The sequence below is a fragment of the Phyllobates terribilis genome, unplaced genomic scaffold, assembly GCF_046119375.1.
Source record: "Phyllobates terribilis strain yellow unplaced genomic scaffold, ASM4611937v1 Scaffold_1__5_contigs__length_1240528914, whole genome shotgun sequence".
NCBI classification, from domain to species: Eukaryota; Metazoa; Chordata; class Amphibia; order Anura; family Dendrobatidae; genus Phyllobates; species Phyllobates terribilis.
In genome coordinates, this window is record NW_027362761.1 from 179,208,208 (window position 1) to 179,235,737 (window position 27,530).

The following is a 27,530-nucleotide window of genomic DNA, read 5'->3' on the forward strand; positions in this document are numbered from 1 at the left end:
CTGCACCTCTGTTCCTTCTATCTATATATTGCACCTTCTTAGTTATATGTAAATCTAGTCTTGGGCATGGTGCTCAAGAAGAATTAAATGAAGAGTTGAAGACCACTCCCATTTGTCAACAAGACAAGACCTACATGCAGGGTAGAGGGGGGCATAACTAAGGAACAGAGCAGCACAGGAACAATAGAAGAGTGACACCAGATTTAGATTAGCGGAGTTAAATCCAGGAATAACCCCGCCCCAACCACCACCACCAAAAGGAACCTATATACCTTGCTAAATTATAGCAAGTGACATCTTCCCTTTAAAATGGAATCCGTCATCAGGTTTTCGCTACAGTCTGAAAGCTGCATAATGTAGAAACTGGCTCTAATTCAAATAATTTGTCACTTCCTTGGCTGCTAGCTGTAGTTTTGATAATGAAAGTTGTTTTAACAAGAGATCACTTCTAGATGACTAATAAACCTTCTGCCATGTAGAACTCCACATTCATGAACTCTGTATAGCACTGCTCAAACCGCTGATTGACAGCTCTGTGTACACTGTGCATAGTCAGAAGGTTACTGATCAGTGGTGTGGGTGAGGTCATACAGCGCTCCGCATTCAAACAACGGCTAGATCTGCAGCAGAGAAACCGTTCATAAAAACTGCAGCAACATAAGTGACACATTGCTGGAATCAGGGTTTCAGCCCCTACATAATGCTGCTCTCACATGGGGTAGCAAGAACCCGATGACAATTCCCTTCTAAAAGATTACAAATTCTCAGTCCTTCTTAACGGAAAAGCAAGACTTCTCTATAGACATCTTAAAGTGGCAGCATACATGTGACAATACATGGCAGTATCAAACAATGGTATATCCTAACAAGCTTCAAGCAGTCACAGTAACTGATTAAAATGCAAGTCAATGGCACAGACATGATTCCCTCTGTACATCGTTTATTATTTACATAATACAATATAGCATAAATGCTGAATAGCATGATTATGTGCAATACATAAATATGAACTATCTGTACACATTTGCATATCTAGTAACTCAGAAGAGAAATACAAGTTTTAAAGCAACAAGAAAAAAAAAAAAAAAAAAAAGAAACAAAAACTAATGCTTGGGAGGCATAAAAAGTTGGACAGAACACAATAAAATCTGATAGTGGGGCAGAGTGAACATACATTATTTACAGATGAGAACAGGCAATACTACAACACGACTCTAAAAAATTACTTTCATCTAAAGAGCAAAAACAAAAAGGGGGGAATAAGTCTCATACAAACCTTCCATTATAACACAGAAGTGAAATTACCAGACAAGCATCAGTGAAGTTTACTGTCTTTTCTAGAGTAGTTTTTATACAAAGCTGTAGATAATGCAGCCCATGCAATAAAACCAAGAAAATTACAGTCCTACACCCAGATACAATTGAAAACTATACGGTGAGCAGCCCCCCTCAATGTGGTTCCTGACAGCACTCATGGAAGAACTGAAACATTGACACGCCTCAACCCTACGCAAGAAAATGGATCTACAGCAGCCAAGTAAGGTATGGTTTTCATGCAAATCTGTGCAAGTGAGTCACATTGGAAAACCTCCACGAATGGCTAAAAGCCATTAGATTACCTTACCAAATCCAAAAGAAAAAAAAGTGTGCATGGCAAGCTGAAGTCAAAGCAGTTTTTAGGATTGACACTGCAGGCTGAAATGACTGGAATTGAAGTGGATATTCTGCACCGCTCTCTAATAGGACATGCTATAAATAGGGGGAGACCAGCTGGGAAGTGAATAGTTGCTTCAACAACTATCCTGCCCATGTCCAGACCAGGTAGAAAAGAAGAGACTGACAACTTCTTTAACCTTTCAATTCAGAATTTCAGCTGTCTCGATTATAACCAAACAGAAAAGGCACTGTAAGGATCAAAATAAATACATTACAACCCCGGAGGATTACATGAGTGCTCAAAGATAGCTGGGACAAAAGGGTTGGATTTAAACCTCAACATTTGACAATCTGCAACTTGAAAATACAGGTAAAAAAGTAAAATAAAAATTGTTGAAACATACTAAAGCATAAAAATCTAGCACCACACACAAAGTAGGGGCTGATGCTTAACTGAATAGCATCAAGACTAAAGAGTATTGCTCATCTTAAATGTTAAAAGGTTAAGAAAAACGGTGGAAAGAAATCTGTTAACGGTATTTCAGCATCATAAGAAAAAGATGCGCAGTTACGGTGCACACACATTCAAGTCCGCCCGCAAGGTTTACAGTCCGGACAGAGTACCTGTATCTGTGATGGCACATATCTGATGCAGCCATGCAGATTTTAGGCCTACATTTTGGCACAAACATTACCTCAACCAGATATGCATTCAACTAGAAACAGAAAAGCCAGCACTGATCTGTCCAAGTTCTGAGAGCACAGGAACACAAAAAGGTAAAAAGGGCTGTATCATCTATTCATTCAATTTTGCCTGTAAACACTCAAAACATCCCAAATAGAGAAAGAAAAAAAAAATAGACACCACAAAAAAAAAAGTTTAACATTTGAAAGAAACAAAACATGCATCTGCTCTTTAATGTTTCCCTAGGATATATTAAAATCAGAACCAAAAGAACAAAAAAAAAAAAAAAGTCAGTCTTCACAAATGTAGATTTATATTCTCTGAATTTTTTCTGCCACAACAACTGGGTTTTCTTTCCTTATTTTTGCGGCAGCCTCTGTCTTATAATCGTATGGGCAGTTGTGCTTGTCAGAGTAACGATGAAGTCCACAAAACAGATTCCCACAACGGCAGTCAAAACCTGACAAAGAAAATAGAAGGAAAATTAAGTACATGATCAAACTGGGGGAAATAATTTGCTGCGATCATGATTTCTTTAAAGTAAACCTGTCAACAGGATTGTGCACAGTAAACTACATACACTGTCAGGTGGGCGACATAACACTGATTAAAATGATACCTTGGTTGTTGAAATCTGTCCTGTGGTTCTTGTGTAACCTTTAACCCCTTTACCCCTGGGCCATTTTTCAGTTTTTTTGCTCCCCTTCTTCCCAGAGCCCTAGATATTTTATTTTTCGGTCAGTATAGCCATGTGAGGACTTATTTTTTACGGGACAAGTTGTACTTTTGAATGACACCATTGGTGTTACCATATAGTGTACTGGAAAACAGGAAAAATTCCAAGTGCAAATCCAGTTTTTTTTTTTTTTTTAAAACAATCTATATACTTACCTTCCGATGGCCCCCAGAGTCTTGCTTCACTCCGTCCTGGCTGCCGGCAGCTCGCGGTACACTATACTGAAGGACCTGCCGTCACATGACTAGATGACGTCAGCGCAGGTCCTTCAGTCCACCGCGATCTGCCGGCAAGCCAAGGAGACCGGGAACCATCAGAAGGTAAATATCATTTTTTTATTTATTTATTTTTTTAAAACAGGTACTATGGTACCCGGGTACCATCCGCACATTGAACGCATGGATTCCGCATGTGCTTATCTAGTGCTTATCTAGTGAAGCGGAATACATGCATTCTAATGCAAGTCAATGGCGGCGAAAACGCAGCGCTTCCGCAAAATAATTGGTAGTGCTGCGTTTTATTTCTGCAATGATAATCCGCAGCATGTGCACAGGGATTCTGCAGCGTTTTTTTGCCGCTGTGGAAACGCTTAAAAAAAACGCATCGTGGGCACACAGCCTAACGGAGCAAACCTGACTCTGCCTGTAGTTTACTTAGAACAATCCTGCTGACAGGCTCCCTTTAAATTCATCCCATAACACCCAAAGTAAAAATAAAACCCAGTCAACTCTGATGTTGCATGAAAAAAAGTTGTTGTGTGCGGTTGGCCATTTAGATGGACTGTCTTGTGGCTTTAGTTTAGAAGTGACTTGGGCTTATTAAGAAATTAAATAACCATCTACTTAAAGTGTTTCATCTGGAACTGTAGGAGGATTTTTTCCCCTCACTTATTTATGTGCAGTACGCATACAATCCAGGGTGTGGGTTTTTTTTTGTGTTTTTTTTTTTTTTTTTTTTTTTTAAAACACACACACCTTCATCATTTTAGACCATTTACAGTTTGTTACGAAACTGCAATGTATCCACAAAAATTGGATGCTATACTGTGGCTCAATATGGCATCCAATTTTTTATAACAGACTCAGACTTGAACAAGTGTGTCTCATCCAATTTACGGTAGAAACAAATGCATGCTGCCATTTTTTTTCCCCACACACAGATTTGATCAGTAAAAAAGCAGCTCATCTATACTGCCCCATTGAATAACATTGGTCCAAGCACTCTCCGTTTTTTCCCCAGGGACAACACTCGGACCGAAAATACGGCATTGGCTTGTTCACATGACATAAGGTTACTATAGAAAAGGCAGCATGATTTCAAGCACATTCACAGATTTAAAAAACGCAAAATTTGAGCTTGGTTTAAGTTGGTATACATGCAGCACATAAATGCATGTTTCACAATGGCCATGAATCAGAAAAACCTACAAGAAGCAAAATGAACAAAAACCCTGCTGTAAATAAAAAGCAAGTGCATTTAAATAAAATCGGGTTCTTAGTAACACTGTTTTTGATCAAAAATAGTATATAAGCCATCCCACCATCGACATTCACAGATTTGTCCATTCAATTTAGTAATAAGTCTATCCTCACAAGTGATGCCACAAGACACAAAAGTAACCCCATCAGAAAGTAGTAGACAAGTTCGGTCATCCATTAGCTATATTTTATGATTCCATATCAATCTACAAATGACTGAATGATAGGAAGGCAAGAAGTACAATACCTGTAAGACCAATCTTCTTCCTGCACATGAAACATCTGTTCTTCTTTGGCTTGGGGAGTTCTGGAGTTTTTTCCTCATTTTGAGATGTACTAGGCTGAGATAATGGACTTGGCTGAGTCACAACTGAAATTAATACAAATGAATCGATAAATGTAGGAAATATCAGAGTTGAGGGACACAAACCTTAAACTCATACTCATCTATTATTCCCATTGACAAGCCAGTGTGGGCTAGGAAGCGTATCACTGCAGACAATGAACAGATTGAAGTATTGGAAAGATCACGTACAGTTTTTAGCTGTGTGCTTGTTATTAAAAAAGGGCCATTATACCTACCGCGGGAAATATAAGTAAATGACACATGGCCGATTTTACAAATTTTCCCACCTACAAAAAATGGAGAGGTCTGTAAAGTTTATCGTAGGTACACTTAAACTGTGAGAGACAATCTTAAAAAAAAACAAAACAGAAAATCACATTGTATAATTCTTACCATAATTAATTTGCATTTTATTGCATGTAATAAGTATTTGATACAATAGAAAAACAGAACTTAATATTTGGTACAGAAACCTTTCTTTGCAATTACAGAGGTCAGACATTTCCTGTAGTTCTTGACCAGGTTTGTACACACTGCAGCAGGGGTTTTGGCCCACTCCTCCATACACATCTTCTCCAGATCTTTCAGGTTTCAGGGCTGTCGTTGGGTAACTGAGTTTCGGCTCCCTCCAAAGATTTTCTATTGGGTTCAGGTCTGAAGACTGGCTAGGCCACTCCAGGACCTTGAAATGCTTCTTAAAGAGCCACTCCTTAGTTGCCCTGGCTGTGTATTAAGGGTCATTGTCATGCTGGAAGACCCAACCACACACCATCTTCAATGCTCTTACTGTATCGTGGCCAAAATCTCACGATACATGACCCCATCCACCCTCCCTTCAATACGGTGCTGTCACCCTGTCCCCTTTGCTGGAAAGAATCCCCAAAGTATGATGTCCCCACCCACCCCCCCATCATGCTTCATAGTTGGGACAATGTTTTTGGGGTTATACTCATCCTTTAGTCTTCCAAAACACGGCTAGTGGAGTTGATGCCAAAAAGTTCTATTTTGGTCTCATCTGACCACATGACCTTCTCCCATGCCTCCTCTGGATCATCCAGATGGTAACTGGTGAACTTTAAACGGGCCTAGACATGTGCTGGCGTGAGCAGGGGGACCTTGCATGCTCTGCAGGATTTTAGTCCATGACGACGTAGTGCGTTACTAACGGTAATGTTTGAGACTGTGGTCCCAGCTCTCTTCAGGTCATTGACTAGATTCTCCAGTGTAGTTCTGGGCTGATTCCTGACCCTTCTCAGAAACATCCTTGCCCCACGAGGTGAGATCTTGCATGGAGCCCCAAACTGAGGAAGACTGTCAGTCATTTGTGTGTCTTCCATTTTCTAATAATTGTGCCAACAGTTGTTGCCTTCTCACCAGTTGCTTGCCTATTGTCCTGTAGCCCATCCCAGCCTTGTGCAGGTCTACAAGCTTGTCCCTGATGTCTTTAGACAGCTCTTTGGTCTTGGCTATGGTGGAGAGGTTGGAGTGTGATTGATTGTGTGAACAGGTGTCTTTTATACAGGTAACAAGTTCAAACAGGTGTAATTAGTGCAGGTAATGAGTGCAGAGTAGGAGGTCTTCTTAAAGAAAAGCTAACAGGTCTGAGAGCCAGAATGCTTCCGGGTTGGTAGGTGATCAAATACTTATTTCATGCATTAAAATGCAATTTAATTATTTAAAAGTCATACAATGTGATTTTCTGGTTTTTATTTTTAGATTCTGTCTCTCACAGTTGAAGTGTACTTAAGATAAAAATTACAGACCTTTCCAGTCTTTGCAAGTGGGAAAACTTGCAAAATCGGCAATGTATCAAATACTTAACTTCCACACTGTATATGATCTTATTACCTGGTTGTAGGAGTAACAAAAATCTAGCGCTCTTGATAATCTAGTTACCCAAAAAGACAAACTACTGTTTTGTGGATTAAAGGACGCACCCCAAATTTTTAATAAAATGGCGGTGAGTCTTCTAGTCCGCTTGTACAGTAGCTTACTGGAGAAAAAAGGTCTCAATTTGCGCATGCGCCACCTCCGGCAGCCATTTTCCAGAAGTACAACGTTATGAAAAGGATGGGAAGTGCGAGTACTTTGCCAACATTTTGTGAAAGCCCAGGTCCCGCCACAGCCTTGCACCGCCGAACACTCCCCTTCTCTCAGCCCAGGGCCCGCAACATCGCCTCACTCCTGCCACAGCGACCCTGCCTCCTGGGACCCCGCTCCACCGGTAATATACATTTGTATTATAGGAAAACAAAAAGAAAGAAGTATGCATGTGCTAAGGCAGGGGTGGGGGAACCTCCAGTCCGAAGGCTGTTTAAAGGCCCTCAATGACCTTTTATCCAGCCAGATTCCCAGGGACCACAGTGCTTGGGCTGGCCACTGTATTTTGACTGCTGCTGGCCCCTTAATTTCCTATTGCTCTGTGAGCACATGCACACACTACTGAACACCAAGACATACAATGAAAGATTGCGTCTTGACGCCAGTGTCAGGACATACTTTGGAGGGCGGAGTTAGCATACAATTTGTACGGCCCCCGAAGGATGGTATAAATATCCAAATTGCCCTTGGCAAAAAAAAAAAAGGATTCCCCACCCCTGTGCTAAGGTATCACAGAATAGATATATTATGTTAACATATGTAAAACATCAAGGGGACAATGCAACAATTTAAAAAAAAAAAAAAAAAAAAAAAACACAAAAATATACAAGGAGTCAGTCTATAAGGCCTACTCCTGTCCTCATAAGTCACAAATAGTAAGAGTTTGCAGGATACATCTGTGAGTCAAACTACAAGAATATACCAAGTTACAAATAAAATACACAAAATCAACATAGTGTTCAAATAACCATCTATGCACACTATAATAGTATTATATGACAGCTTAAAAATAAGCAAGAGGTGGTACACAATGCAGGAACAAGGTGATAAACCCTGTGCATATAAATCCAGAGATAACAAAACCTGAGATATAGAGACCCAAAGTATGCACAGAATCTGCAATATGACAAAGAATAGAAATAAGAGACCAAAGGTCCAAAATAGAACCTGGAAAGTGGCAAAAGTAAGTGAGGACCGGAGACCGCACGTGTATCACCACAACTGTGGCTTCTCCAGCAGGGGCATGGGTTATAAAGGCACATTCCCTATCACCCCCCAAAAAAATTTGGAGGGTGATAGAAGTGTCTTATAATCCGAAAAGTACGGTATAATCTTATAAAAAACACTGAAAAGTACTGTAACTAACCAAAAATCACAGTGGATTGAGGTTAGTAATAACATACCTGGTTCTGAGGATTCTGTTTTTGGAGAAGTCACATTATCTTCTCTTGAAATGCTCATTTCTGTCATTTGCTGAGTTACAGGTAAACCAGCCACATTTCTAAAAGGATTACAAGAGGGAAAAAAAAAAAAGTGGAATTAAGTGGAAAGACAAAAAAAAAAAAAACAAAAACAAAAAAAAAAAAACACATAAGAACAATTTATTCCGGACTTTTACTGTGTGAAGCTGATACATTTAAGATCCTTCAAGAGAAAACTTGTTCACAGAAATGTTTTTTTCACTCCTATGTAATGAAGTCAGTCATTCACTGTGTAAGGAAACTGAAAAGGTTTTCATTTATGTGCAAAGCTGTATATCTGTGGATCAACACAGGCTTCATAGGATTTGCACAAGAACGTTTCCAATCACTGATCTTGATAGATATATATATATATATATATATATACACACACACAAACGTTAAACATTGTGAAGTTGCCATATCCCCATAAAGATACACCAAATGTAATGCAAGTCACCGACACTAGAATAAGCCACTATTCCGCATGCGATACAGCCAGCATAAGTGAGCAAGGAAAGCTGAAGAGCTGCTTCTATAAATCATGCCTGGATAGTGTCCAGTGTGTTACATGTATCCACACTGTTCACCACTCACTTCCGCACTTACCTGGATTTGTCAGTAGGGCTGCCAACATCACTTTCACAGTTGTTTAATTCTACTCTCTGGATGGCTGCAGAGTCTGCGGTAGGACTGTTAGAACCACTGGATGCACCTAGACGAAACAAGACATTTTTTTCAGTCCAGTTGCTAGTCCCTATTACGCCCCCCCTAACAGGCGAGTGTAAGGTCTAGAACAATTACAATGTGAGAGCCGTTATTCAAATGACCACATTATCCAGAACACCATTTACACTACACACAAAGGCCGTCATTAGCTTATGTGTGCACAATCACTAAACTCCATAACCTACAATGGCCTAATCCTGGGGAGAGCATGAGAAAAAGCCACACAAGTGATTAGTATGAAAAGGGCAAAAGTCTGAAAATGTAACCACTTTAATAGTAAAAGCAGCAGTGGGTATGTATTTTAGTACCAAAGAGCTCAACTTTAGTTGTCATCAATTTTCTTCCATCCCAATTTTAACAGGAGAAACGGCTTGTGTATGGTGAATGCTCAGCCATTGACTTTTAAAGAGACCGGCTGACAGTCCCCTAACTATTACCAATATAACATGATAGCATTAGATATAATAGTTTGAATTCATTCATATGGTTATTCAAGGGTTTGTCTACACTTGGGGTTCAAGTCTGCAGTCCCTGCACGCTGCGAGGATTCTGCAGTGCCAGCATCAGGGGATGTGCGACCAAACAGTATGTGATTTATATACATGAGGTCAAGTGTCGACTCGAAATGCGCAGCCTCATGCAATACATGCGAATTGAGCGACGCCGAACATGACGACTAGTCGGAACGTGGCCAGAAGTATGCAAAAATCGTACACTTGGTCACATGACCACCCACTCCCAGCAAAAGATAAGCTTGAGAGCGTGCTGTGAGGATTCACAAGTCTGCAGTCAGAGTGCAGACTTAAATCCCGAGCCTGAACAACCCCTTTAAACCCTCATCGATAACTAATGTGACATCTTTGTGATGTGATAACTAGTTTACGGTCATGAAGCATTATTTGTAAATATATATAAAAAAAAAAATACAGGACTTGATAAGAGCCATATTAAGATAAAAATATAGCTGTCATGTTTATGAATCTGTCAAAAGTATTTTATCTATACATTTCTAATAACCAGGTCAGAAGCAAAGATTAATTTTACTAAGTCGTGTGTAATGGAAATTGAGATCATTACTGGCCACTAAAAGCACATTACACTGACTAATACAATTGCTGGGATGGAAACACCTATTTTGGGAAGCACAGTATGCATCTGTTTTGCAGGAAGTGGGTCAAACAAAGGAATAATGCAGCTTGGCAGAACGCCATGCTCCTAAAACCAAACAGGGGACACAGTAAGGCGAAATCACATAAAAAAAACCGAATACGGTGATTATTAACACCGCACACCTTAATTATAGCTCAAATGCGCCACCCAATCAAAGGTAATGCTTTAAAATACTCAAACTTCTTCAGCATTACATTAATAGTAATGGAACCTTTTTAATGAAAAGGTTACACAGAAAAAGCCATTGGGAATATTTATGCTGTTAATTCTCATCAGTGCAAACTTAGCCCAAGACTCATTAAAAAGTGCCAGATTTATCAGTGGTTCATGCAGTGTGATAAATCTGTATACAGATATGTGCACACCGCATCTTTCACAAGCAGATCCCACCTGAAAAAAAGTGCTGAACATTAAAAATAAACATATGCACAGGAATATCCAAGTTCCTTTTGTTCTTTTAAAGAACGACAAAAGGCAATAAAGATGACACTTCAGGAAAAATACGGCTGTCGTTTTCCTGAAGAGTCTGTTTCAAAAACCAGTTTTACACATTTCTTTGCCTCATACATGGGGGGGGTGGGGTTTTTCTGTGTGTGCGCTGTGTGTGCGCGGGGTTTTTCTGTGTGTGCTGGACTCATTTTTGATCCATATCAGTTTTATAATTTATCTTTTTTGGAGGTGCTCAAAAATATCTTAGCTAAAAGCGATTCAAGAAACACCAATTTTCATTTCCTGAAGGGAGTTCTATGGTATGTTAACACACTTTTTTCTCAGGTGCCTTTTTTGTGCCAGTTACAGAATCTTTCCACTACACTGACCCCACCACCCTGTGCCAGTCACGGCACTGGTTGCCCATCTACTACAATAGTACAATATTATTTGAGTACAATATGAACTTCTTACTCTCACCCACAAAGCTCTCCCATCTCCATCTACCACCCTACCTACGCTCTCCGTTATCCAACATCCTAAAACTAACACAGTCTATAAACCGAAGCTCCTAGTTCCGTCTCCAGTACTTCTCACGCCACACCAGTTTTCTGGAGCACACTAACCAAGACAACTTAATTCCCAGTTGCTACAGTTTATTAAAAAAACACATTTCCTTAGACTAGTCTATCACCTCACTAATCTAACATTTGACAATTCTCGCTTACCAACTTTCTTCAGTTCATGCTTGGAGTACCCCTATTACATTAATGGCTGGACCATACATAATTACTTTGTGTCCCCCTCCTATTTCCTCAGATTGTAAGCTTGCAAGCGGGGTCCTCACTCATTTAAATTATTGAATAATTAACAGCTATGTAAAGCTCTGTGGAATATGTTGGTGCTATAGAAATAAACATTATTGAAAAACTTTTGTGGTTCATACACTTCAGGTTTCATTTCAAACCACTTCAGGTTTCTAAAGAAACAAGTAGACCTTTCTTCAGGGGTTCTTCAAGAACGTACTCACCACCCCATCTCCCCTCCCCCTGTCATGTAATTCAATAAGCAGAACATCCAAGTCACGTGAGCCCTGGTGGACCATGCGCTAACATCAGTGGAATGGGGAGTTGGCACTAGAGAGGAGCATAACTTATGGGAGAAATAAAGTGATTGAGAAGGAGATGTTCACGTAGTGAGTAGCCCTTTTTATGAATCATTGGTATATGACAAGTGGCGCGCATCTCTGTGTGCACCTTGCCACAAATCTTACTCCAGCCATAAGAAACGCCGCCACTCGTCATAAATTTTCTCACCTTTGGTGCCAGTGCAGCGATGTCGGTGCATGGTTTTCTGGGGATCATGTGCCACTATTATGTCGCAAAAGCCCCGGGAGACCAAGCACTGAAAAGGCAGTATAAGGCCACAGCCCCACTATCAGTATTCGGTCACTATTTTTTCTCAGGAGTCAGAGCCAAAACCAGGTGAGGAACAATCAGAGAAAAGGTATGATAGAAAGAAGTCACCAATTCTGCATTTATCACCCACTCCTGGTTTTGGCTCTGACTCCTGAGAAAAAATAGTGACCAAATAATAATAATAGTGGGGCCGTGGCCTTAGTGTTAATATTTTACAAGGGGGAAATAAAGATTGAGAAGGGGTTGCCAGCAAGGCTGTGGAGTCGGTAAGCTAAACCTGCGACTCAGACTCCTCAATTTCCCTTACTCCGACTCCACGACTCCCACATATATATTGCTTATATTTAAGTGAAAAATTTATTATTAGTACAATGTGAACATCAGACATTTAATCATTTTTACGATACAATAATCAAGATATTTAGATAGAATATAATGATGGATAGCTGGAGGGATAGAGTGTGATGGACAGATGACAGCTACAGACAGCAAATAGTACATTGCACATATAGTTCACACATTGTACAGAGAGCACATAATAATCACCTACAATATTAGCATTAGTTACCTTCCTGTGACAGATGAGCAGTAGTACTTTCACTTTCTCCAGCTCGGGGCCCAGGAATTGGATCCTGTGCAGGGCAGGCACCCCTCCCCCTCCTCTCTCTGGTGAAGACAGCAGAAGACAGGACAGAGGGGAGATTGCCCCCTGCAGTCTGGAGCCAGTGCAGGACGGGAGCACTGCAGCATACAAGTGAGTTTTGATAGGTGCGTGCCCCTGCTTCTAGGAGGGGCAGCTGCCCCCCCTGCCCCTCGCTGGCTACGGCCATGATTCACACACAGAGTTTTTGCGGATCCGTTTTTTTGCAGTAAAATGCAGAGTCTCTGGGCATCCCAGCAAAGTCCATGGGTTTCAAGATATGACAGCCACATCGTTTTGTGAGGATCCATTTTTGGGCTCAAAAACGGATCCTCACAAAGAATGAGCATGTCAGTTTGTTCGGCGTTGTTCTAACCTGCTTTTGCTATTGAAAACCTTATCTATGAGCTCAAAAAACTTTCAGGTGATGCAGTTTTTTAAAAAGCTGATCTGCTTTTGCAGCTGAAAAACGTATCCTCAAAAAACGCTGTGTGTGAATGTAGCCTTAGATCAGGAATAGAACAGCCATTTATAGGACATTTCATAACTTTCCCAAATTCCTATGAAAAAATATTCCCCACAAACTGCATTGATCTACTGCACCCAATTTATTATATATTTTAGGAGTCGGAGTCAGTCCATTTTATACCGACTCCACCAAAATGAGCACCGACTCCACAGCCCTGGTTGCCAGACTAGTGGACTACCCCTTTAAGAGGCATGTACCTCAGAAGCATCTGACTCCAGCATGCCCCCCACCCCCCACCCCATCAAGAACACGTTAAAGGCCATGGTGTTGTATGTTAGGTAGGACACACTTCTCCAAATTAATGAACGCTTTAAGCAAGGCAACACCCCCTCTGAGCAAGAAAAAAAAAAAAAAGAAAAGTTTAAAACACGAATATAGTGTCAATCATGAAACTTTTTTTTTTTTTTTTTTGTTTGCAACAGTTAAAAGGGGCATTCCCATCTCCAAGATCCTATCCAAATATGTAGTAGGTGTAATAGTAATATTAGCAAATATCTCCAATTAGAAATGTGGCATAGTATTTTTGATTCGCTATGTCTTTCCTCATGTGCAGGCATCGCAGGACCTTGGGTATCCATGGTTACGTCCACTGAAAGTCACAGTTAGAAAGCTAGTTGCTAGTGGTCGTAACCATGGATACCTAAGGTCCTGTGATGCCTGCACATGAGGAAAGAGACATAGCGAATCAAAAATACTATGCCACATTTCTAATTAGAGGTATTTGCCAATATTATTACACCTACTACATATTGGGATAGGATCTTGGAGATGGGAATACCCCTTTAAGGCAGAATTCCGGTGCAATTTAGCTTAAATAAATGTGCCCGTTATTTTGAAAGCTTAGCTAACATTGCCTATTTAGTAACAAGGTGTTTGAGCCCCTTCATTCAAAAGTTAGTGAAAATCTGATTACGGAATTTACTCGTAAGCCCATGTGCACAAGTCCAGTATTTGAAAGACAAAACAAGGAGTGGGTGAAAAATGCAGAAGTGGTGCACATGTTCCTATTATACTGTTCCCCTTATTGTTCTACTCCTGGTTTACAAATACTGAATGTGGCCCAACACTGTTCTACAGCCAAATTGGTACAGAGACAAACAGTTAAACTCAGCTAAATTTTGTTGTGCTGAAAACAAATGATACTTAAAATTTCCAAATTGGCTCTAATTATCAAGATCCAGAATTACTTCCATGCAGGCTTATAGAAAAATTGCATCTTTTAAATCAGCATTATTAGTAGCTAGCCTATTCATCTATTTAGTCTTTTCAGCCTTCAGTATTCTATCATCTTAGGGTGACCAATCAAAAAACTCCAACGCTGCTCCGATGATGTAATCCTAATTAGTTTCATCACCTACATTTAGAAATGCTCTCTGTAGAAGGTATACAGTTTTAGGATTTCTTCACTTAGTTTCTTGGCAAATCGACATGCTTTTTTTTTAGATATGCCTCATTCTTGCATAAAAAAAAAAAGGCTAGTCTTGCTACATGAGAAGTCACTTTTGCGTCACAAAGGTGAAATTTTACTACGATAAAGGAAATCCTACAACCTGTATTTTGGCAGCAGAGTAGAAAATCAGGACAAAAGTTGGGCTCCACACATGCATTACCCAGCGGTTGCATGGGAAGTAGCAATCTATGCCTTTTGCAGTCCCAATGATCTAGAGAAAATCAACTGATCAGACTGCCAATTGCCATTTCTGCATGGTGCATTAGCAAAGGAGTTAAGGAAAAAAAAAAAAAGTGGACTTTACAGTATCCGAACATTCCATCTGCAATATGCCCAGTACCACATAGAGAAGAGCTGCTGGTTCCAAAAGCATCAAACATTTTTAGACAAGTCAAGTGAGGAAGAAGAGGGCACTTAGTGTCATGAAGCATCTTCCGCTCATGACCTAGACTTGGTCAGCAACCTCAACTGAACCACACCTTATAAACACAAAGTGAACTGAACGATCTTGTTAGAGATTTGGACCTGCCCAAGAGTAAAGCTGAGCTCTTAAGGCCCCGTCACACATAAAGAGATCGCTAGCGAGATAGTTATTACGTCACGGTTTTGGGATCGCTGGAGAGTCGTTTCGTGATCGCTGGGGAGCTGTCAAACATGCAGAACTTCCCAACGATTTCGACCGCCCCAGCGATCTAACTAACGATCTCGGCGGTCGTTGGGACGCTTTCACACAGCAGCTATTTCAACGATCCACACCTTGATAGGGACTGTACTGTGTCACGAAGGTGTGCATAAAATTACTTTTCCGTGCCCCCTCATCTCCGATTGGTGGACGCTACTGCGTTCTGATTGGGCGGCCTTGGTTTAAAAGAAGGCCACGTTGTAGCAATTCCGTCCTTTTGTTCCTGACTGCGTTCTGGTTTCAGATCGTAGTAGCGTTCTCCGGCTGTGACTCTGTATCCATTCATCTGGGCTTTGTTCCTGACAAGCTTTCTGGTTTGTGGATTGTAGTAGTATTCTTCGGCTGTGACTCCACATATCAACAACGCGGAGAATTCTGCTAGGAACTGCAATCCAGCACGATGTCAGAAACAAAGGATGGAATCGCTATTCTGTTGCCTTCTTTATGCACGGCGGAAAATGAGAACGCTGTAGCGACCACCAATCGGGGACGAGGGGCGCGGAAAAGTCCAATTTATGCACGCCTACGTGTCTCAGTTCTGAATCGCTAACGAAGTCGTTGATAAGGTGTCAAATACAGCGATGCACACTGCCCAGCGGGAGCGCAACGACCCAGGAATGGTCCAGGAAGCTTTGTAACGATCAGCGATCTCACAGCAGCGGCCTGATCGTTGCTACCTGTCAGACATAACGAGATCGCTAGCGAGATTGCTATTGCGTCACAAAAACCGTGACGCATAAACGATCTCGCTAGCGATGTCTTTATGTGTGACGGGGCCTTTAGGTTCCAGGCTACAGCAGTGGAATCTACTTGCGGGTGATGTTCAGATTTCTTTGTTCCACAGCCGTGATAAAGATCTTATCCAGTACTTCTTCATGGAGGGCGATCTTGTGGCATGCAACAACATCAACAGTTTAATGGAAGCTCTGAAGAGAAGTCATAATCCAGAGGAATGAAGGCTTTTCATTAATTCAACAAAACGAGCCTAAAAGCCATCTTGCTGCATAATGGTAATGCATTATCTTCAATTCTAGTTGGTTATGCAGTCCACATGAAAGAAACCTAGGACAACATGAGACAGCTGTTGAGGTGCCTGAATTATGACCAACATTTGTGGCCCCTCTGTGGTGACTTCAAGATGGTTGCCCTCTTACTTGGTCTCCATGGTGGATACACAAAGTACTGCTGCTTTCTGTGTGAGTGGGATAGTCGTGCAAGAGAACATCACTACAATAAAAGAGGCAGGCCTCTCCAACATTCACTTCAGCCAGGGAGTAAAAATGTCCTGCATCCAGCATTTGTTGACCCACATAAGATTGTTACCACCATCGCATATCAACTTGGGCCTAATGAAGAACTTTGTAAAGGCAATGGATAAAAATGCAAAAGCATTCATGTATTTCATTGATAAATCTCCAAGGTTGTGTGAAGCAAAGATAAAGGAAGGAGTATTTATTAGACCTCAGATTCATAAGCTTCTTCAAGATGGAGTTTCTCCGTTTGTTGCAGGACAAGGAAAAGGCTGCATGGGTAGCATACGAATTAGTGGTAACCAAGTTGGGAAACTCGAGCAGATAAGTGAAGAGTTGGTGGAAAATCTCCTCAAAACTTAAGGATCTTGGCTGTAACATGTCCTTAAAGATTAATTTCTTATATTCACATCTACACTTTTCTCCACTAAACTGCGGATCAGTGAGCAACAAGCACGGTGAGAGATTTCACCAAGATATTGTGGCTATGGAGAAAAGATATTAAGGAAAACAATCCATCAATACTTGCAAGATTACTGTTGGACATTTTGTAAAGGTGATCCGATGCAGGAGTACAAGAGACAAGCAAAAAAGAATTGTCACTGAATGAGGACCAAATATTGTAGAGCAATTTCTGTAACTGTTTAGACTTCAAAGTAGTTTTTAGACATGTTTTAGTTATTTGAATTGTTGCTAAGTTTTCTCTATATAAATATCAGAAGATATTCTGCATCTTTATATTTGCAAAAATAATGTTTCAAAGTACTGAAACTTTTATGCATTAATTATATGTAGAATAAAAAGGAAAAAACTCTTTGATATCATAGAAACAAGAGTCAACTAAAAATGTTCATCGTCAGATTAGAATGCAGGAGGTCAAAATCATTAAGAAACGGCTCAGTGTGTAATAGGTGATACAGCAGAAAATCAAATTGTTTTGTCCCTTTGAACAGGTTATCCAATTAATCCTGGTAATCAATGTCACAGTGAAGCTATTCCCCCTCCCCCAATAAATGTATAATACTAGTTAAATCTAACTATTACTTTCCCCCTGAAAATTATTTCATAGTGCCCTCTTAAGAATTAAGAGCTTTCATGTTCTCTTAAGGGGAATCTGTCAGAAGGTTTTTGCTATGCAATTTGAGATTAGCATGAGTCCAGCCGTGTCCCTTTCCTGAGCTATTTTTTTTTTCTTTTAATACAATCACTGTTATCTGCTGCAGATCTGCCAGTTCTCAGAATTCTGAGCTGTGTATAACCTCACCCACACCACTGATTGACAGAAAGCTACTAATCAGTAAGGGGTGGGGGTGGACTTACACAGCAGGTTGACTACGGGCACAAGGCAGTTAGTCTGGTAGTAAGTCTCCTGCAGATAAAAACTCATTTTATTGAAACCATACACATCACTGCAATGAAATTCTCAGCACCCACATCATGCTGATCTAAGATTCCTTCTAAGTGGCCACCAGAAGTCCCTGTATAATGAAACAGGTTGTCTACAAGGCAGATGGGGAAAAGGGCCCATTACAGTTATTGCTAATAATTACACAAGTGACAGTCTTCCTTATGAGAATAGAGAGGGAAGTATAATTCCACTGTCCTTTCAGCAGGCAAAAAAAAAAACAAAAAACAAAGTATGCCCTCTAGCTGTTCAGGTGATGCATCATTGAATGGATATATCATGAAAGTGGGGTGGAAAAGGATAGTGGGAAAGAAGAAAAAAAAAAAAAAAAAAAAAAAAAAAAAAAAGAGGGCTGTGAAGTACCATGAACTGAATAGAACATGGATAAGAAGTGGAAAATATAATATCCAATCAGGTGGTGAGCAGAAAGTTAATGCTTCTTCGATTTATGCACAGCCATTGGTCTAATATTGGCTGGGACCAGAGTCTTGGATTGGTAAGATCTCTAATAGCAGAAGTATTCTGATAAACAGCTTTTCAGACCCTCAAGTCTTAAATGAACACTTATCTAACATCTGCACTTGTATATGTATTTGTTTGGAATGAAAATCTTCATGGTAATCAAATCCTGTACCAGCATCCAAGTTGATGAGTGCAGGAAAAACATTTACATCTTGGTGCTTTAAAAAAAAAAAAAAGAAAAGAATCTACATTCCATTTGTTAATGGGGTCAGATGACAAGGACAGGTCATCAACTGAAGCCCATTTGAAGAACCATTCTATGCACTGCAGCAGCCAATCATCCAATTTGTCCCGACAGAAACCAGTCTACATTGAAGAAGATGGAGGCTATAAGTATATGGCTATGTTCACACACATTGTGTTTTGCTGCATATTTTGCAGCAGATTTTTATGCAATTTTTCAGCTGAGTCTTGCAATAACAAAGTCTATGAGAAACCAGAATTCTATGTTCACACATGTTGCTTTTTTTTGCTGAGTATTGCTGTGTCTTGGTTGGGTTTTTGGAAAATAGAGCACGTTACTTCTTTCATACTTTTTTCACCCATAAGAAGTAATGGGTGGTGAAAAAAAAGCACATCAAAAAATGCAGCTAAATTTTTGATGGCAAAATATGGGTTCTATTTTGTAATTAGCCATCTTGTCTTGGTCACTGAGATGGTTGTTTGTATTGGGAGAGTAATTAAATTAGTGACCTGTACTGTGGAAATATTACCTGAGCTATGTGTGAGATTGAACAATACCTGTGGCCCAGTGAGGTGTGAAATTGAACAATGGGGTCAGCCATTCAGTTACACAGGCATAGTGTGAAAGCAAATAGTGTCATAAACTCAATGCACTGACAGTGTCTAAACTATTCCTGAACAATTCACCTCCCCCACTATGCCAAAACCAGAATGAGATATAGATATAGAAATAGATATAGATATATATATATTATATTTTTTTTTTTCTCACAGAACTTTATGTACATGCCTAAATAGAGACAGGGCAGTGAAAAAAGCATAAAAAACAAAGCTATTTTTCCTGCCAGAGACAAGTGGTCAGGAAAAAAAAAAAAAAACACACAAAGTGTGCCTCTCTCTCTTGCACTGCCTTAGAAGAAAGGGAAAAAAAGGAAGGGGTGCAGTTAAAGGAAGATGATGCCTTGTCCAAATCGCATTTGTCAGAACTTGTAGAAAGATAGGAGCGATAAAGAAGTGTCTATTTGGCCATAACTTACCTATCACAATAACCCATATACTCAACTTCACACTTTAGTGTCTCAGCTCTTTTCTGAAATCTAGACTTCCTTACCGGGAAATCATGATCAAGCCACTGATCCTCTGCTACATTGCAAGGTAAAAAAAAAAAAAGCCTAAGCAGGCTATGAACAGCAGCGCTGGCATGAGTACCTTGGAAGGAGGAATGGCATAGCAGTCAACTGCAGAACACAATGAAAAAAAGTGCACAGCACTGATGAACCTAGACCCTGTAGGCTTCAGAATATAGTTTCCAATGAGTAGAGGCACATCAAGAAAGACTTGTTCATTCATTTGGTTATTACAAGAAAGATAACCAATTCCACTTGCATCACATGACAAACGTATTTTTTTTTTTTTTTTATAAACTCAATTGAGTGAGTACAGCCTTATGACATTGCATGGTGTTAGATCTGTAACAAGATGAATCCTCCAGAATCAATGTGATCTTCAATTTCCAAATAGGCTTCTATCATGGCGCATCTTCAGAAACGTTTGAGTCGCCATATTCCACTCGAGAGCTCACACACAAGTAGTAATCTACCAGGTGCAATAATTCAATTATTCTGGATAAACCTATTTATGTGCATTGTGACTTACCCATAGGGCTGATCCTGCCAGTGTTCTGTCTTTGAAGATGTTCTTTATAGCACACAGAACACATTCCATTTGTCCTAGGGTTTCCATAGAAGCCACATCCTGTGTTGCAAAGCATAGGGCCTGGTGTCTGATTTGTCTCCTGAGCCATTTTCTCTATGCTGTAGAGAAGAAAAAAAATATATATATGACAGAAAATGTATTAATGATGGAAGACATAAATATTCAGGTGCAGGGTAGAAAAAACAGATATGAGTAAACAGTGGAAGAAACAAAAGTGCATACCCTAGGGGTAAACAGTCAAATAGTTTTGCTCTGTCTCACTGTTTAAAGCAAGTCAGTATCAGACATGGCCAAAAGCATGAATAAAAAGTGACTGGAGTTTGGACCAATCTTTAATAACTTCCCTCACAACAGAAAATGCCAGTGTCTGAGTTGCCCTCTTCTCTAAGTGGTTACAGGATACATACTGACCCTTCTAAATGTTAGCTGGCATGTGGAGTACTAGGTAACAAGCATGCCCACACAGGCTACACCCAGCAGGAAAGGCACCATGATTTGCAAGTCCTTTGAGAGGTAATTTAAGTGCAAGTCAATTGTGTAGCAGTTGGACATGACGAGACAGATTTTTCTATAACAAAGGCTTTGCAATGTCATTGCAAGGAATAACCAGCAAGATAAACACTTCAATATCACTTTGCCAAGGAAAAAGGATCCCAATTCAAAGGTTCATACAAGTAAAATCAGCTTCTCTGTAATGCATAGGTGGGCACTAATGTAAAGCCACATGGGATGATGAGCCCGCACCAGCTATTTCTACAGCTAATAACAGTGGAGATGGTGCTCACAGCAACTATACTACAGAATTAAAAAAAACTCACTGACACTATGGAATCAATGCCTATGGTAACATTGTAGTGACGGGATCTCCAGCAATCAGTATAAGGCCACAGCCCCACTATCAGTATTTTTTCTCAGGAGTGGGTGATAAATGCAGAATTGGTGACTTGATTCTTTTATACCTTTTCTCAGATTGTTCCTCACCTGGTTTTGGCTTCCACTCCTGAGAAAAAAAATACTGATAGTGGGGCCTTGGACTAAGTAATACACTCTCCTCTAAGTGACTTTAATACAGGCTGATCAACCCATCAACTATCCAAAACAACACTGAACCTTGTCAAGATTTACAATGGGTGGAGGGGAACCATCTAACCCTGTAGGCAAAACTGATTGTGTTAGCATGCACGCCTGTACAGGCCATAAAACTCCACGGGTGAAATCGTTTCGAGTCACTGGAGGACGATCATAATTGTCTTCTGTGAAAATTATCTTACACAGAAAAACATTTATACTGTAAATATTTTGGTATAAATACAGATTTTATATTATGTGAAGTTTACAAACAGAATGCAGTCACTTTAGCTCACTTTTCCCCTTCCTTTTAGCTATCCATGGGAGGTAGCACAGAAAACCGTGCCATGTCATACCATGTGAGCCATATATGAGCGGGTATTAATAGCCGTGTAGTAGGAAGAGAACGTACCACCAGGATCTTGTTTACAGGTCGCCCTGCAGTCCTGCTATCCCCACCCCATTAGTGGAAAGCAGCTTGCAATAACACGACATGCTCCTTTTAATATTTCTCAGAAGCTGGGGGTCACGTGGGTGGGAACATTAGCTTCCGCCTGTCACAAGGCTGCAATGTGACAGGCTGGCTGATCTGCAGGCTCAGACACACAAAACCTAGTCAACAGGGGGCTCTGAAATCAGCCGCTATTTATAGATCTGATGCTGCCAACTCCTACACTGCGAGAAGCGACCACGCTTACTGTACCATACATTGCCAACAGAGGTCATCAGGATGGCACCAACATCACAGATCCACAAGGACTACCTTCCAACTGATCTCGATCAGAATCATTTTCACTATTGTACTAAGGTCAAGGTCCGATCTTCTTTAACCATATGCAGTGTTATGATGAGGTGTACCTTGCTCGCCGCAAATCCCCCATATACAGAAAGTCAGCTCTGTACCCTGCAAGACTACAGAAAGCACCTTTGTTTTCCTGGTGATTGACGTCACCCAGCTGTAGGACAACCTCCATGACCTTAAACAGACATCCCAAGAACTGGCTCAGCGAGTCACACAAAATAAGGATGTGTAATGGGTCCTGTGCCAAGCCTCTGGTGAACTGGATTGGTCTAGTGTGAGAAGATAAAGCCATCAAAGGGTGTTTTGAGTCAAATGACACCAGGCTGAGGTGGCAAGGTTACACAAGTAGCCTCAGGACAGCTCATTCCCAGCAAACACTCCAGGAGTCCTGTTATATTTAGCATGGGAGGGATCGCTGCACACAAGGCAAGAGCCAGCCCCAACATCATAGGCGAAAACTGTCCTGGGTCCATCCTCAGTCAGTGACCCACTCAGAGGTGGCAGCACTGCCCCCCACACAACCAGAGAGGTGGCAGCACTGCCCTCACCAGGGCACAGTCACTGGTGTACTCCACAAGTATCAGCAGGACGTGGCAGACACAATGGGGCAGCGGGGACAGGGCAGGCGGCCGGGGGTGGCAGGATCCGGACACAAAGAGGAGGAGGAGGAGCCTGGAGACAAAGGAGGCAGAAGCAGCTCCACCATGGAGACAGGAAGCCCAGGGCAGAGAAAGGAGCAGGGCGCTGGGAGTTGTAGTCCTCCCCGCCCCACAACGGAAGCCTATGTAAAAGCACTGAGTCATGGCACAGGAAGCCATGGCAGCCACCTCCGCACACAGGGGGACCAAGCACCACCCCCACACCGGGAGAGCCCCAGAAGCCGAGGCTCCGGCGGATACGTGCCCCCTCCCAGCGAGTCCGGCGGATACGTGCTCCCCCCGCAGACCCCGGCGGTGGTGGGCTCCCCTCCCCCTCTTCCAGCCTGTGTCGCCATATAAGGCGCTCCCCGCGCGCCGTGTAACCCCTCCGCTGCCGGCCGCACGTCACACAATGACTGGGCACACTTACATTTGGGGTTGAGGCCACAGCCGGGCGGGGGAGGAAGTCTTCTCACGAGCTCTGCCTCGCTCTTTGTTCGCTGGCTAACACTAAGCACCGGGCCTCTACTTCTCCTGGCGGAGCCGTGTAATCCCGTGTGCTCCTCAGCGAAGACCGTGTGACAACACCACGCTAATAGGTCGCCGTTGTCCCGCCGCTCCTGCGCCCAATGTCCGCTCACTGTGCCCCCAGAATGTGTGTCCTGTGTGAGAGAGAGCGTTGTGTCTATACACCGCCAGGGGGCGGAGCCGAGCCCTGCTGCTGACGGAGGCGAAACTCCCCTCCCACACCTTGTTCCGCTGATCACGTGGGCTGCCTCGGCCAATGGCGGCGCTGCTGACTGTTGTACCCGGGGCGCTGGGCCTAGTATTGCACGTTTCAGCTCTTACAACATGGCCGCGTCATAGCTTAGTCATGGTGGACAGCTGGCGTTCTATCAGCGCCCGTCCCGTGCTGTCTGCTTTCGGCTTAGTAGTAGCCCTCGGCCAGTCCTCCCGTCGCTGTTCCGTAAAGCGAGATGTAGCTGAGGAGAGACATTCGGCGGCTCACTGTCTGGGAATATACACATTTAAAGGAGCCATGTCTTGAATGGACTTCCTGTGAGGCTGATAACAGAGAACAATACATTGCATTCAGCTACACAAACATTCAGCCACAGACCTCATGCATAAAAGCGGTTAGTTAGAGGCACTGGAGCAACCAATCAGATTCTAACTTTCATGCCCCAGAATTTAGGCTATGTGCCCATGATGCAGAAATGCTTTTTTCCTGAGCGTTTCTGCTTGTCCCCGGCAGAAAAAACACATGTGGATTGTACATGCGGATGGTACATGCGGATGGTACATGTGGATTGTACATGCGTTTTCCTGCCAGGGACATGCGGATGTGAAGCGTTCTTCACTTGCATTTCCGCATGCGGGTTGTCAAGCGCTTTCCAAGCGATTTTAGCATTACTTGGAAAGTGCTTGTCAACTTGGTCACACTATATAAATCCATGCAACCGGCATGGATTTATATAGTGTGACCGTAAAGAATGGTAAAAAATAAATATCATACTTACCTTCTGATGGCCCCCGGTGTCCTTGTCTCGGCTTGCCAGCAGCTCGCGGTAGGTTAAAGGACCTGCCGACGTTAGCGGTCGCGTGACCCGTCACATGACTAAATGACGTCAGCGCAGGTCCTTCAGTCCCCCGCAAGCTGCCGGCAAGCCAAGACAAGCACACTGGGGGCCATCAGAAGGTAAGTATAATATTTATTTTTTATTTTATTCTTTTTTTTACAGGTTCTATGGTACCCAGGTCCGGAGGAGAGTCTCCTGTCCTCCACACCCGGGTACCATCCGCACATTAAAAAGCATGTATTCCGCATGTACAGATCCAGTGATGCGGATTCCATGCGTTCCAATGCAAGTCAATGGTGGCGAAAACACCACGCTTCTGCAAAATTAATGGACATGCTGCGGATTTTTCCGCACTGATAATCCAAAGCGGGAAATTTCCGCAGCATGTGCACAGCACATGCGGATTATCATTGGGGAACATGGGGCACGTATTACCAAGCGTTTTTCTAGCGTTTTCAATGCGGAAATTCCACGGCAAAAAAGCTAGAAAAACGCATAGTGGGCACACAGCCTTAAAATGAAAGCAGTGCTCTGATTGTTTGCTCATGTCCATCTCCATCAGTCATGAGGCTTGTGGTATTTTTAGATAATACTAAGTGGAGATCTACCTGCAAACGCGGGAAAATAAGTAATTTCAGATTGTATCGCCCATAGCAACCAGTCATTCCAGATTGTATCGCCCATAGCAACCAGTCATTCCAGATTGTATCGCCCATAGCAACCAGTCATTCCAGATTGTATCACCCAGAGCAATCGGTCATTCTAGATTGTATCGCCCATAGCAACCAGTCATTTCAGATTGTATCGCCCATAGCAACCAGTCATTACAGATTGTATCACCCAGAGCAACCAGCCATTCCAGATTGTATCGCCCATAGCAGCCAGTCATTCCAGATTGTATCGCCCATAGCAGCCAGTCATTCCAGATTGTATCGTCCATAGCAGCCAGTCATTCCAGATTGTATCGCCCATAGCAGCCAGTCATTTCAAATTGTATCGCCCAGAGCAACCAGTCATTCCAGATTGTATTGCCCAGAGCAACCAGTCATTCCAGATTGTATCGCCCATAGCAACCAGTCATTTCAGATTGTATCGCCCATAGCAACCAGTCATTACAGATTGTATCGCCCATAGCAACCAGTCATTACAGATTGTATCACCCAGAGCAACCAGTCATTCCAGATTGTATCGCCCATAGCAACCAGTCATTCCAGATTGTATCGCCCAGAGCAACCAGTCATTCCAGATTGTATTGTCAAAGCAGAGTTGTAAATAAAAGAAGCCATAATCAGCAGCAAATCCAGAAGCAACCTCGATAGAAAGAATTCCTATTCAGATCTATGTGTGCCAATGACAAACTATCGTATCATTGTCAAACTGGGGTGGCAAGGGCCCACGAGTGACACTAAATCTAGGGGCCCACAGTTCAGCTACATGCAATAATACCCTGACAGTGCACCAATGTACTGATGTGATCTATGTAATATTACACTGGAGAGTTTGTATAATGAATGATGAGATGATGGATTTCCCTGTAGACACTGAGTCGAATATATTAGCTTTGCTCACTAGTACAGATGGGAGAATCGATTTGCAGGACTGGTCGACATGTCATTGCCGATGGAGAATCCTCACAGTGCACAGTACAGTCATGGCCAAAAGTTTTGAGAATGACACCAAAATTATATTTTCACATGATCTGCTGGCCTCTGGTTTTTATTAGTGTTAGTCTGATGTTTATATCACATACAGAAATATAATTGCAATCATATTATGAGTACCAATAGGTTATATTGACAGAATGAGTTAATGCAGCAAGTCAATATTTGCAGTGTTGCCCCTTCTTCTTCAAGACCTCTGTAATTCTCCCTGGCATGCTCTCAATCAACTTTTGGACCAAATCCTGACTGATAGCAGTCCATTCTTGCATAATCAATGCTTGCATTTTGCCAGAATTTGTTGGTTTTTGTTTGTCCACCCGTCTCTTGATGATTGACCACAAGTTCTCAATGGAATTAAGATCTGGGGAGTTTCCAGGCCATGGACCCAAAATCTCTATGTTTTGTTCCATGAGCCATTTAGTTATCACCTTTGCTTTATGGCAAGGTGCTCCATCATGCTGGAAAAGGCATTGTTGGGCGCCAAACTGCTCTTGGACGGTTGGGAGAAGTTGCTCTTGGAGGACATTCTGGTACCATTCTTTATTCATGGCTGTGTTTTTAGGCAAGACTGTGAGTGAGCCGATTCCCTTGGCTGAGAAGCAACCCCACACATGAATGGTTTCAGGATGCTTTACAGTTGGCATGAGCCAAGACTGGTGGTAGCGCTCACCTCTTCTTCTCCGAATAAGCTGTTTTCCAGATGTCCCAAACAATCGAAAAGGGGATTCATCAGAGAAAATGACTTTGCCCCAGTCCTCAGCAGTCCACTCCCTGTACCTTTTGCAGAATATCAGTCGGTCCCTGATGTTTTTTCTGGAGAGAAGTGGCTTCTTTGCTGCCCTCCTTGAAACCAGCCCTTGCTCAAAGAGTCTCCGCCTCACAGTGCGTGCAGAAGCACTCACACCAGCCTGCTGCCATTCCTGAGCAAGCTCGGCACTGCTGGTAGTCCGATCCCGCAGCTGAAACAGTTTTAAGATACGGTCCTGGCGCTTGCTGGTCTTTCTTGGGCGCCCTGGAGCCTTTTTGACAACAATGGAAGCTCTCTCCTTGAAGTTCTTGATGATGCGATAGATTGTTGACTGAGGTGCATCTCTTCCCTGTTAGGCCATTTTTGTGCAGTGCAATGATGGCCGCACGTGTTTCTTTAGAGATAACCATGGTTAACTGAAGAGAAACAATGATACCAAGAACCAGCCTCCTTTTAAAGTGTCCAGTGATGTCATTCTTACTTAATCATGACTGATTGATCGCCAGCCCTGTCCTCATCAGCACCCACACCTGTGTTAATGGATCAATCACTAAAACGATGTTAGCTGCTCCTTTAAAGGCAGCACTGCAATGATGTTGAAATGTGTTTTGCGGGTTAAAGTTCATTTTCTGGGCAAATATTGACTTTGCAAGTACAGTAATTGCTGT

At 42.1% G+C, this 27,530-nt stretch overlaps 1 protein-coding gene across 3 annotated transcripts; it reads right to left on the reverse strand.

Annotated features, from left to right (window-relative positions):
• Window positions 1–920: 920 nt before the first annotated feature.
• On the reverse strand, window positions 921–23,613 carry ZFAND5 (zinc finger AN1-type containing 5). Of its 3 annotated transcripts, none has more exons than XM_073670486.1 (6): window positions 23,304–23,613; window positions 20,306–20,463; window positions 8,852–8,957; window positions 8,186–8,283; window positions 4,803–4,925; window positions 921–2,801 (listed from the first exon to the last, which is right to left on the reverse strand). In XM_073670486.1, the coding sequence occupies exons 2-6, from the start codon at window positions 20,451–20,453 to the stop codon at window positions 2,653–2,655; spliced, it is 624 nt and encodes a 207-aa protein (XP_073526587.1). In that variant the 5' UTR covers window positions 20,454–20,463; window positions 23,304–23,613; the 3' UTR covers window positions 921–2,652. The 3 variants fall into 3 exon arrangements, with proteins under 3 accessions (XP_073526587.1, XP_073526573.1, XP_073526599.1); XM_073670472.1 differs by lacking the exon at window positions 23,304–23,613 and adding an exon at window positions 22,292–22,418; XM_073670498.1 differs by lacking the exon at window positions 23,304–23,613 and adding an exon at window positions 21,846–22,106.
• Window positions 23,614–27,530: the final 3,917 nt, after the last annotated feature.

What these genes read in the sequence shown, in the direction of transcription:
- ZFAND5 (XM_073670472.1), bottom strand. Translation starts at nt 22,407, where the DNA reads ATGGAGGTTGTCCTACAGCTGGGTGACGTCAATCACCAGGAAAACAAA. An exon ending in AGCCCTACTGACAAATCCAG is followed by an intron (nt 8,284 to 8,851) that starts GTAAGTGCGGAA and finishes TAATCCTTTTAG; the next exon opens with AAATGTGGCTGGTTTACCTG. An exon ending in GAAGAAGATTGGTCTTACAG is followed by an intron (nt 2,802 to 4,802) that starts GTATTGTACTTC and finishes TTTCTTTGTCAG; the next exon opens with GTTTTGACTGCCGTTGTGGG.